The sequence below is a fragment of the Chamaea fasciata genome, unplaced genomic scaffold, assembly GCF_029207755.1.
Source record: "Chamaea fasciata isolate MVZ Bird 193981 ecotype frontalis unplaced genomic scaffold, bChaFas1.0.hap1 SCAF_7, whole genome shotgun sequence".
Lineage (NCBI taxonomy): Eukaryota > Metazoa > Chordata > Aves > Passeriformes > Sylviidae > Chamaea > Chamaea fasciata.
In genome coordinates this window covers 58,083,077-58,096,156 of record NW_027094092.1, presented here as the reverse complement: position 1 = coordinate 58,096,156, position 13,080 = coordinate 58,083,077, and the positions used below count along the sequence as shown (strand labels likewise).

Genomic DNA, 13,080 nt, shown 5'->3' with positions numbered 1-13,080 from the left:
CCTCAGTGCCACACTGCAGGGGACCGGGAGCAGAGAGGTGGCGATTGTAAATCCCTCAGGCTCCTGGGAAGCCTCTCCCGGGCAGGAAGAGCCCTCCCAGCTCTGGTTTCCGCTGGGATCCTGCACTGGCAGGGACGGCGAGCTGCCAGATGCATCCATTGGGAAGTTCGGGGCGGGGGGGGGGAAAAAATAAACCACAACAAACTAAACCCCCACCCCCCCGCTAGAAAAAAAACTTTCCATTCTCTGCATACTGTTTAGGGATTTCCTCTTGTGTGTGAAACTCTCACTTGCTGAGTTCTCAGGAAAAGTGGGTCAGGATTTGAGGAGCTGGCAGGGGGCCATCTCCTGCTCAGAAGGCTCTGGGGATAGGTGAGGATAGTCCGTAAGGGGTCCACAGGGGAGTTTGCTTGGAAAACCATTGTTTGTCCTCCTGTGTCTCCTGCTGAATCCAAGAACTGAACTCCAGGGCAAGCCCCTGATCCCAGAAGCTCCTTCTTGCCCTATGTTCAGGGGCAGCCTCGGAAATGCAGCTGGACTGTTCTTTTGGGCTTCACTTGACTGCTGGCAGCACAGGGCAGGGTCATGCAGCCCTGCAGAGCCTCAACTGCTCAGAGCAAAACCTTAGATACACAGGCTGTGGGTTGCATATGTGCCAAACCTGAACAGGTTCTTCTGCCAACAATTCCTCTGGAGTGTATCCAAGGAAATACATTACACTGGTACCGGGTGCACAGTTAGATGGATAAAAAAGTGGCTATGCTATCAAATCCATGGAGTCATAGAATCACAGAATTGTTTAGGTTGGAAAAGACCCTTAAGATCATCAGACATGGTGCTTAGGGACACAGGTTAGTGGTGGGCTTGGCAGTGCTGGATTAATGATTGGACTCGATGATCTTAAGGGTCTTTTCCAACCTGAGTGACTGTGATTCTCTGTTACCTACAGCAATGTAGCCTCTGCTGATTTCAGAAGGATAGTTCTCATGCATTGAGAAGTCACTTATCGAACAGTCAGAGCTTGTTCCCATCAGCTTCAATAATAATTTGGGTGCCACTGGGAAGAATTTGTAGGGTGAGAGAAGAGGGAAGTCCTTGAATGAAGATGTTGATTTTGGAACAGACAGCAGAGAGGTCTGAGCTTGGCTGCACCATGGACATTGTTAGCACTCATTAATTTTCTTGACTTTATATTTCCAAGCATTTTCATTTGCTTTGCACACTACTTCTTTTTTATTCCAGCACTATTTCATTACTGTTTTTATTTCCTTACTTTAGTAATGAGAACACACTGAAGCAAATCACCATTTGAAAAAGCATTTAAAATGCACCACCTATTCTGCTCTTCAAGTCTTTGTGGTTTTATTGAGTTTGAAAATACCAAGAAAAAGGCAGAGACTCTGGGATTAGCTTTGCAGAACTGGTGTAAACAAGAAGTGGCACGTGGCTTCACTCTGTCAACTGCAGGTTGTCCTTTCACATATAAATCTGTTTGACCTTAGAGGAAAACAGGAAGACTATGAATGAAGGTAAGCAGTTTCCGAAACCCTTACGTGTTTGAAGATTTTTCCTTAGGGTTACTGGAAAAGGGTTTGTAGAAACAGGATGTGTCATGTTTCCTTTAACTTCTTTTGAAGCTACACGTCAAAGGTGTGCTTCTTCCTCAGATTTAAATTATTGCTCTAAAATAAGGACAACCATGACTCCATCCTTTTGTGTCTCTCGGTCTCCCAGCCCCATGAGATAAGACAAAGCCCTTTACATGTACAAATGCAACGTGTCTTCATCAATTCTCAACAGACACGAAGGTAATTCATTAAGTGGATTATTTCCTCTGTTCCTCTGAGGGGAAAATGAATGGAAAAAACATGAAACTCGTGGAAGATCATGAGATTTTTTTAAATTGATGGCAGCTGCAGTGGATTGATAGGGCGGGTAAGATGCCAAGAAACCTCATCTTTCTTATGCTGTCTCCTCCAGTCTGTATATATATACTAAATTGGGTTTTCCTCTAAGCCCCTATTCGTGCCTGCACCTCCAGAAACCTTTGATTGCAAGTAAGTTTGGTGACCTTGAGTTTTCTCTAGCTCTGGAACAGGCAATATACATCAACTTTTCTCAGTCTGTTTCTTCATAGAAAGAACCTTTAATAACCTGCCTGTGTATCTTTAATAACCACTACACATTGTTCGGATGTGAGAGGAGTGTCCCATCACACAGCATCTTGTTCATACTTGGGTTGACACTTCCACAGAGAACAAGGGAGGGAAAGCACAGCTCACTTGCTGGGATGTTTGCAGATAAGTTGCTTTGAGGAAGAAAGGAAGGGGGAATTCACTCAGTGGAATGTTTTACTTGAAGTCATTCCTCTTAAAGGTAAGAGTATTTTCCATTAGCGGTGAGTGTTCTCCTCTCCTTATTTTGCCTAGATTAAAAACTACAAAACATGCTCTTGACAGATGCTGCTAGAGATTGCTGCTTGTTATAGCTACTGAGTGTCAGGGGCTTGAGACAAAGCACCATTATTGACTCAGTTTCCCCACAGGGGTCTGGGTACTGGGTTAGACACCATCCTGACACCATTCACCCCAGTTATGAAAATTGAGCACTTCCCAAGTGCTGGGACCTGCTGTGGTTACAACACCCTCATCCAAAGGCTGATGCTGGCACCAGACAACTGCTTCATAACCACACTGATAACCTGTCTAGATAGCTGGGAAGGTAAATGGGGACACTGTACCCGGTGAACCAGCCGCCATTACCTTTGTACATTGGGAGATCATGAATACATCCCACCCAGGTGCAAGTTATCACAGAAATCAGAGAAGTCATAGAATGGTTTGGGTTGGAAAGGACCTTAAAAATCATCTACTTCCAATCCCTGTGCTGTGGGCAAGGCAGCCACCCACTGTGTCAGGAAGGTCCGTGCTCAGGGCCGCATCCAACCTGGCCTTGAACACTGCCGGGCAAGTTAATAGAACCCTTCTAGTTAATCAAAACAAATTACTGCTGGCAGCACCTCTTCTCTCATGTTCCCCAACACCTTGGACCATATGATCTGACAGACCTATTCAACGGCATTTGTTTCCCAAGAAGGAGCTGAAAAAATGGAAATGAAGCCTCATCACTGTAGCTTTCAGTTGTGGGAAGCCAATAGATCCAGATACCAAGAACTTCTCCACAACCCATAAATTGACAGGACTTCTGCTGGTCCAGTTTACACACACAGTATCACACAGAATCACAAGGTTGGACGAGACCTTCAAGATCATCGAGTCCAACCCAGCTCTAACACCTCAACTAAACCATGGCACCGAGTGCCACATCCAGTCTTTGTTTAAACACATCAGGGATGGTGACTCCACCATCACCACAGGGAGACCATTCCAGTACTTTATCACCCTCTCTGTAAAAAACTTTTTGTAATATCCAGGCTATATTTCCCTTGGTGCAGCTTGAGACTGTGTCCTCTTGTTCTGTCAGTTGCTGCCTGGAGAAAGAGACCAACCTCACCTGACCACAGCCACCTTTCAGGGAGTTGTAGAGAGTGACAAGGTCACCTCTGAGTCTCCTTTTCTCCAGGCTGAACACCCCCAGCTCCCTCAGTCATTCCTCACAGGGTTTGTGCTCCAAGCCCCTCACCAGCCTCTTCTGGATGCGCTCAAGGGTCTCAACATCTTTCCTAAACTGAGGGGCCAGAGCTGGGCACAGCACTCGAGGTGTGGCCTCACCAGTGCCCAGTACAGGGGGAGAATGACCTCCCTGCTCCAGCTGGCCACACTATTCCTGATACAGGCCTGGTGCCCTTGGCCCTCTTGGCCACCAGGGCACACTGCTGGCTCGTGTTAGTCAGCTGTCAGTCAGTACCCCCAGGTCCCTTTCCACCTGGGCATTGTCCCACTGTCCCTTGTTCCCTCGGGACTGCCCCCCCTGCCACCCAACCTGTGGCTTGTAGTTACAGCAACAAGATCCACTGGGCTGCCTGAGGCTGTGGTGGGTTGCAGTGTAGTTACTGGCAAGGTGTGGGCGCAGAATGTGGCAAACCTCCTGCCCAAGTGCAGTGAGGGCTGGCAGCTCCCTCAGGGCCCAGGAACTGGGAGCTGAATGTGCTAACACTGTGGTCTGTCTGTACCACTGTCCTCATCCAGAGAGCAGGGCAGACCTGGACATTCTCAGCACGTTCAGCCAGCCCTGCTGAGTGCTCATGGAGCATGTTCATGGTGATGAGACAGGATGAGTTCAAGTCAGGAAGTCATCCTGCAGCTCAGCCAGGCAAGGCTGTGGGGACCAGGCCAGGCAGGGTCTCCTGGTGGGCTTGGCTTTTTGGGACCCATGGCTGGAATGGGCATGGGTCCATAGGCAAGCTGGAATGGGCAACCTGCAGTGCCACTGAAACAAGGACTGACAGCACTGGTTTGGGCTGGAGCTGGATCCTGGGCCACTGAGGATGGAAGGGAAGCTAGGGTGGGCTGGTCATAGCCTTGGCAGACATGGAGGCAGTGTGTCTGGTAAGGCAGTTAATTAATACTTTTTGTTCCTGAGCTGTGAGACATCCATGACACAGTTAAGGGACCAGGGAAGGAGAAGCCATGCTGAGTTTTTCCACCTGCATTACTTACCCAGTCCAGTGCAGGGAAATCCAGGCAGTGAAGTCCAATGGTAACAGAGGGCAGGGAGCATTTCCTGCCTGTAACATGATGTGCTGGGACAGGGTTTTCTTATGCTGAGTCCTGCTTTCCCTCCTCCACACTCCAGTCACATCCATAGTTCAGCCATTTTCTTTTTCTGCATATGTCATCTTGCTGCAGCATTATGCATTCTGTGTCCTTAATCAGATTACAGCCTGAAATGAATTCCAGTTTAATGGAAAATATCCGTTTCCATGGGAATTACTTATCATATGATTGTGATTGTACTTCCTGTTGTGCTTAGGGCTAAAGCCATTAAATGATCTGTATTTTTTACACTTTCTTACAGGTCTCCTATAAATATCTATTCCTCATAACCGGTCAGAACATTCAGTCTTCACACGTGGGTCATTTTAGTTTTTATGCTGTGATCTTATGCCAGATTATTAAACACTTAGGGTAAAGCTGGATTCCACAGAGACCCACATACTTCCTAGCTTGTGATTTCAGGTCTGCAAAGCCAAATCCCTGCGGATAGTTATCAGCTGTCAAGGAAATGGGCTGATATTCAGAAGTGAAGAAAATCTCAAAGCTGGTCACTTGCCTTTGGTAGCTAGCTAAGACCTCTGATGTTCAGGAGGTAAGGGCTGCTGTGTCAGGCAACACAGCATGGAGGACTGTGCAAGTGCTGTGTGAGTCCTGGCCCACAGCACTGGCAATGGTGATCAGTTGAGCCCAGGAAGAAGGGCATGTGCTGTTCAATGGCCACTGAAAGAGGTGCTCATGCACGGAGCTGTGCTTGTGGGCCTCCCAGGCAGTGGCAGAAAACCTCCTCAGAGTTCTGGGAAAAAGAGAGGAGAGTGTGGGATACAGAGAGAGAAGGTAACTGATGCTGCTGATGGCAGCACTCTTTCATCGTCAGCAGCAGAAGTGTCATCTCAACAGTCTCCCCAGCACTGCATCCAGTGATGACCCTGGTGTGGAGGCCCAGAGAAGCTGACTTCCATTGCAGGGTGGATTGTGCTGATGTACTCCCCTTGCCCCTGGCTGCATTACAATCTGAGAAATGCTCGTTAGGCCTTGACAAACTCCACTTGTACAAAGCCCCTTTTGAGTGTGTCAGAAACATTATTTGTTCCAGGAAACTAACAGGTGTCTAACTAGCACCATTTTTTTTAAGGAACAGCCTTGGAAACTAATTTTTCTTTCCTAAGAACCCAAGTGGAATAATAGTTTTGTTGACAAACCTTCAAATAAAGTTACAGAGAAAAGACCTGAATGATGGAAAATTACGATGACTAAAGCCCACTCTGTTGTGACAGAGTCGCAGTCCAAAAAGCAGTCCAAAGTGAGGCCTTTTGAGCTCTTGATTCCCAGAATATAAGGGACCAATGTGTGTGTCTCTAACACTGATAATTGGATGGCAGTGGAGCCAACCAGGGACTGTTGGTAATAGCCAAGGACTACTGGTATTAACATGATGTGAGAAAGACCAAGATTTGGCTGGAGAAGGGGCACCAGGAGGAAATAGGGCAGCACTTTTCTGTCAGGAAGAACCATAGCACAGTACAACATAAGCACAGGAATGAGGCCAAGAAGAGGGCATGGACTCTAGAGTGGGATTAAGACCACCAAAAACCACCAAAGCCTTCTGACCCGTTTCCAGGAAGGCCTGAAAGAAAGGACTGTACATGGTAATTAATTGACGTAGAAAGTGGGAAACCTGTCTTTAGGGTGGAGAAACCTGTTGATAAAAAGGTAACCTGCGAGCCTGGGGAGTGCCCTCAGGACCCTGGAGATCTCATGGACCAGACCAGCACAGATGGATTGATGCTGAACCCAGGATTATCACCTGGATTGGCAATGCAGCCAGGATTGACATCCCATTAACTGGATCAACACTGGAACCAGGACTAGTGTTCTTTTTCTCTCTTCTTTTCTTTGTATTTTTCTTTCTCTCTTTCTTTAATTCATCTGTCCCTCTTTAATTCTTCTCTTCCCTTTAACCCTACTTCTTTATCCAAAACCCACTGCCATGTGCTTATATAGTAGGTTAGGGACTAACGTATCAATTTCCAAGCCAGTAGTTAACTAATAAAATTTTCTGATTGTATGTGGACCCCCTGGCTTTTGTTATTCCTCTCAATCACAAGGTTTTACATATCTTAGGTGCTTCCTTCCCCTTAAGGATGGGTCATCACACTACAGTGGCTACAAAGATGACTTTCATCCCCCTTTCCTCTCATACTGTCACAGCCAGGGTGACCATTTCAGATGGATCCAGAAATTCTGGCTGGCAAGCTCCAGCTGGTTGGGGACCGAGCAAGAGGCATTGCCAATATTCCTCCTTGTGTTCACTGGGGTCTGCGTGGAGAATCTGCCCAGCCTTAGACACTCCCTGGGGAAAAGCTGGCATGGACTAGAGCATGCAGGTCATGGAGAAGGCACTGCTTAGTCAGCAGGAGGAATTGCTGCCACGTCTTTCCTCTAGAGTAAAAGCACACTCATGGAGTCAAACCTGAAGTAGCTGAAGAGGCCCTGGCCAGGGGGCTTGTGAGAGAGCGTGCCATCACCACTTGGACCCTGACTGCCATCCCTTTTTTGAGAGAGTCTATTCCCTCTGTGAGCTTTACCCTGTCTCTAATGGATCACTGAGCCAAAATGATGGCACTGGTGGGTGGTACTATAAGGAATTAAAGGAAATATCTAGATCAGTCACACAAAGTCATACTCATGGGACACTTCAGCTTCTTAACTGCAAATGAGGACATCATAGAGAAGAGCTGAACAAGCCCAGAAAATTCCTTAAGTTGACATTGAAAATAACTTTTTGATATGGGCACAGTGGAAGCCAGCTAGGAAAAGTGCCCTCCTGGACCTGTTGTTTTACACAGAGATGCTCTTGTGGGTGAGGTGGTGATTGGTGCTGTCTTAGCAGTAATCAAGAAATGCTTGAGTAAAAAATCTTAGATGTTATGGGAAAAACTGTCCGCAGAGCTACTCCCCAGGGTTGTGGGAGTGCAGACTAAAAGAAGTAATTAATAAGGGCCACTGAGCATGTAATTTCAAAGGTGCTGATGTCCACAAATACTAGTCCTTTTTATTAAAAACATTTCTATAAGAGCACAAGTCTGATGAAGAAGAGCTGAGAAGAGGTGGGGGTGTTTAGCAGAGAGAAAATCACCTCGGGGGGGACCTTATGGTTCTCTGCAGCTCCCTGAAGGGAGGTTGTAGCCAGGTGGGAGCCAATGTATCCTCTCAGGTGTGGCAGGGCATGTCGCCCTGCTCAAGAGCTGATCTGTTGTTTGTTAACTGGTCAGATAATTCCAACACTGTCTTGCAGTGCATTCTTTTGGCACCGTGGGTAAACAGTGAGCTGGCATCTCCCAACTGCCAATAAACATCATAGTGTTGAAGTGAGATCTGGAAAGAGAAACTGGATTTCTGACTGATGGGCACCGCATTTTATGACTATAAAAGCCATACCAAACTTCCACAAAGTAGAAATTTTCTATACGTTTCTCTGGAAATGTGTGGAGTTTCTCCCATGGACAAGAACACTTGGTTTGTGGTTACTGCTGTGGAGGTTAAGTGAAAGAAATCCTCATTGTTGTCATCTCTGTGGTATGTTACATTTGACTCCTAACCAATGCTGTTGTCTGACAAGCTTCAATATAGATAAATTATGTCATGCACTGTTTATGTTATGCTGTAATTTACTTCGAGTTTTTATTTTTATACAGAGAAGTAAGTAACTCTGATTGAGATCTGTTGTCTATTATCTCCTCTCTGTTTAATAAATAATTAGTTTATAAATAGCTTTGATCCTTAGAACTTGTGGGTAACAGTGATTACTTAAATATTTACTGTTGCCAAAATCTTAGGCTAATGAGCTGTCTGAACTTCCTACTTTTTCTATGACATAATGAAAAAAGCAATCTGACCAAGGGAAATGGCCTCAAGGTAAATCAAATTTAGATATTTTAACAAGATATTAGGAATAATGCTTTCATCAAAAATTATATCAAGCGTGGGAACAGGCTACCTAGGGAAATGACTGAGACACCACCCTTGGAGGGATGGGAAAAGTATGGAATATTTGGAGACCTGGCTGATTGGTGCAGTAGGCAGTGTTAAGTTTGCAGTTGAACTGTGTGATCTTCAGGGTCTTTTCCAATGTCGCTGACCCTGAGATTTAAATGTAGCTCAACCAGTGAGGAGTCCAAACCTAGATTCAATGATGCTCAAGGATGCCTTCCAACATGGATATCTAGGGGATTGCAAGTAGAAGGCAGATGAAAAGAAATCAAAAAACACCACAGTGGGAATTCTTTGCAGAAGATTCAGTCAAAGGCAGCTTTAAGCACTACACCAGGCCACTCTGAGCGGCTGAGCCAGGGTGGGGACAAAGAGTGCGGTTGCCTGGGTTGTGATGTGCTGTGCCACCTGTGACATCACGGGGCCGTGTCACAATGGGGGCAGCAGTAAACGGCCCCAGCAGGTAACGCTGGCCCTGCATTGCTCGGGCAAGCGGTGAGTGCGCACGTGCTGGGGAGGCTGGGCTGGGGACAAGGGCAGGGGCAGAAACGCAGCAGCCGGGACTGGGCTCTCCCCCTGCATGCAGGGACTGCCCCTCATGGGACATTCTTGGGCAGGCCGTGCTGCTGCTGCTGCTGCTGCTGGTGCTGGGGCACTGGAACAGGCCTTGCTGCCTGCCAGCTGTCTGGGCCTGTCCTTCCTGCTCCCAGATCCTTGGGCATTCTGTCCTCCCTCCAGCAAGCAGTAGTTCCTTCCCTCCCTTTTAGCCTCACTCAAGGTCTTCCCTTTTTTTTCCTGCAGACCATGAATTCCATGGTATTCCTTTTCGTGCTCTTGGAGAGCCTCATCCAGTACCCGCAGCCTGTGGGTGATGTTTGGGATGAGGAAACATGTCTGCACGTGGAAGTGCGTGAAAAGCACCTGGAGTGGGAGAGGATTCGGCTGGAGCGGGAGCTGGAGCTGCTGGCCCTGAAGCAGGAGCAGCTCCGGGAGGTCATGGCTGTTGCTGTGCTCCTGGTGCTTTTCTTGGTCCTATGGTTTATCCGGTGGAAAAGCAGCCTGAGGAGAGAGGCGTTTGAGGAAGAAAACAATGGTGCAAAGGAAGAGGAAGTCCGAAACGTGGAGGCCAATGATGGAGAAGATGTTGGAAATGAAGAAGCCGATGCGAATCGGCGGGAAGACAACAATGTGCAGCAAGTCGGCTATGTTCCTGCAAATGAAGAAGGCAAAGTTCCTGCAAATGAAGAAAGCGATGCTGGAAATGAAGAAGAAGATGGCAATGCTGCTTTAAATGCAGATGACGATGTTGCAAATGAAATCATCAATGAGATTGCAAATGCAGAAAACGGCAATGACGTGGCAAATGTCGTCCAAGGAGAAGACAATGGTTTTGGTGATAACATTGAAAGAATTCTAATGGAACGCATACAGTGGCCTGTACAGGACCTGCAGAAAGACTGTGAGTGGACAACTGACCTCACGGGCACTTATAGTTTACTTTAGACATGTCTTGTCAAACAGCTTCTACCCAGTCCTGAAACGAGCTATCGGGGTGGGCAGTGCCTTTGAAGGTTGGAGTCCCCGAGAGCAGGATGTTGTGTACCTGTAAGAGACGGTCCAAAGATCCCTCATCTGCCTCATGACCATCGTCAAGGACAAAGACTGAAACCCCTAAAAGGGACTTTAAAATCTCAATGCAGGAGTTCTGGCCTGGCTGAGGTGGCATGTTGGCCAAGTGCTGCCTGCAGGTGTGTTTGGTGGAAAAACCCAGCACCCATATGGGAACATCAGAACCTGAGCAGAAACAATGGGCAAGTCACAGTGAAGTGACTGTGCCTGCTGACTTGTACTGGTTGACGCTGTACCTGCTGACGACCGACTTGTTCTGAGTTCTCTAAATGAACGCACTGCAATGATTTCCCCCACCTGTTTGGCCAACTGCCTGTCGCTTTGGAGAGGACTATAAGAACCTCTGAGTTAACCACAGACTTTGTGATCACTCCACTGGAGAAGATCGCCTCTATAGGCATCTTCACGCCTCGAGGACTCGTCCCTCCACTTTGGTAGCTATAATCCCCTTCCCTCTTTTTCTGTCTTTCTTCCTATTCTCTTTTCTCTCCCCACTATCGCATTTTTTGGCACGAAATAAAGGTGCATTTGTGATTGAATAAACTGAGTTTGTCCCCCGCTGTGTCTTTTGCACTCTGAGATCCCTAAAACGAACCACCACGAACCCCGCTTGTGTGAGCGGATCGTGTGCCCATCCCCATGACTCCTCCCGGGGCCACAGCTTCCACCTGGGGCTGGACTCTGCAGGGCAGAGGCACGTGAGGAACTTCCGTGTCTGCGTGCAGCTGGAGTGCACCTGCTCCAGGGAGCAGTGGGCTGAGAAGATGCTGTGCTTCCTGCACCACCCCGAGGAGGAGCTGAGGAGCAATCAGGATCCCAGCCTCCTGGACACCCTGTGCACCGACTCCTACCTCGACGTGCACAAAACTGCCCGCTGGTTCTACCAACTGGTGAGAGCAGTCTGGCCAGCTTTGCCTCAGTCACACACTTGGCATTTAAAGCTGCTGCCCTCCAGACACTCCTGCCAGATCAAGGTGACCAATGGCAAAGAAAGCTTCAGGATTGAGATGCTGTTTGGGCTGCGGAGAGACGACTCACACGTCTTTGTGAGCAGCCAGACTAGCGTGGCCTACACCGCAAGCACAACCTGGCCTGAGACTTATGCTGTGGCCGAGACTGAGTTCTTCAAGTACATCGCCAGGCAGGCCCCCCCGACTGTTTGCACCTCAAATGCCTGCAGTTCTTCACACGTCTGCAGCTGGGCTTCAGCTTTTCCACCTACACCATCAAGACCATTGTCATGCACCTGCTCAACATGGTGCCCGTGTCATGGTGGCGCAGGAGAGATTTGCTGCTGCGACTGGCGGATATCAGCGACAGCCTGCACTTATGCCTGCAAGCAAAACGCAGAGGTAACCAGAGGCTTCCCAGGGACATCATTTTACCCCGCGATGTTCAAATGGGTAAGACAAACAATCTCCTCCAACACCTGGCGCAGCAACCGGCCGCCCACAGGCAGGTGATCAGTGAGTACCAGGTTCTGAGGAAGTGGTTCAAAAGAATCCTTTGCGGGGAACAATGAATGAAGGGAGGGGAGCAGTCATGGCTCTGAGCACAGAGCTGTGCTTGGGCTGCTTGCACCTTGCAGCGCAGAAGCACCTCATGGTACAAATTTGGTGCTTTAAGGAGAAGAGGATGCTTGCAAAGGCTCTGGCGAAGATGCCACAGCCTCTCCTGCTGCCTCAGCGGGTGGAGGGCCATGGAAGGATTATTGTACCTCCCTGTATCAGTTCATTTTCCAAAAGAAGGCACCCAGATCTGCATAAAGCCCCGCTTACGTATGAACTCTCCCACTCCTAAGAGTGCACATGAAGACAGCGCACGCCATACATGCAAGGACAAACTCACCAAACGCCACCTGCGACATGCAGCTGTTCCTGGCCTTTGAGAAGAGCCGAAAATTGGAGTATGAAAGAAGAAGGAATGTGGGACAGAAAAAGGAAGAGGGCAAAACGACCAAGAAGAAAACTCAGCGCTGCTACCTGGGGATTGTTCAATGGATGGATTCTCTCCTTGTCTCCAGAAGGGAGACGTTTGGGTCAGCGTTGGACCAACGGTGTTGGACCTGACCTGAAATTTTGTTTATAGAAGAATGTTGATTTTTTTATGTAATGGATAGATAGATAGATAGAGGCACTTAAGAAATGTGTGGATGTGGCACCTGGGGATATGCTTTTGAGGCGGACTTGTCAGTGTCATGTTTGTGCCCTGCGACTTGATGGCAGGACGAATGTGAGGTGGGACACAGCCCAGATGCTGGCAGCTGTGAGCTGACTCAAGCCAAACACATGAGCCTTCCACGTTGGTAGCAGCGGTGCTGGCAGCTGAGCCACTGGCAACATGCCACCTGACCCTACTGCAGAACCCTTTCAGGGTCAAGCTGGGGCCGGAGAGGGGGCTCGGCAGCTCTCCCAGCTGCTGAGCACAAGGTGAGAAAAGAGCAACGCTGTTACCCATCAACCCCCTAGAAGTGACACGTCCCTACAGAGGGAAGAGAGGAGCAAGACACAATTTTGAGATCGATCTACGCAGCACAGGGAGGGGACCACTCAAATCCAGGTCTCCAGCATTGAAAATGCCGCAGCTTTTCCCGATGCCAAAAAGCTCCAAAGAAAACACAACGCAAACCCCAAACCCACACAGAAGGTTTTGAATTTTCTGTGACTGATGATTGAGAGAAGCTGCTGTGCCGTGCCGCTGGTCTCTTCTCCGCACACTCCTCATCGTTGCTCATCACAGGGCTCCACAAAGGCGGGTGAGGGTTTCTTCCTGCTCTTGCCTGTGC

At 48.3% G+C, this 13,080-nt stretch overlaps 1 protein-coding gene across 1 annotated transcript; it reads left to right on the top strand.

The window, feature by feature from the left end:
• The first annotated feature begins 9,470 nt into the window (after nucleotides 1-9,470).
• Nucleotides 9,471-11,817, top strand: LOC136291906 (inositol 1,4,5-trisphosphate receptor-interacting protein-like 1). Its single transcript, XM_066186997.1, is given in 4 exon segments — nucleotides 9,471-10,156; nucleotides 10,158-10,265; nucleotides 10,915-11,438; nucleotides 11,441-11,817. Coding segments are annotated over 4 exon segments (1,695 nt in total).
• Nucleotides 11,818-13,080: the final 1,263 nt, after the last annotated feature.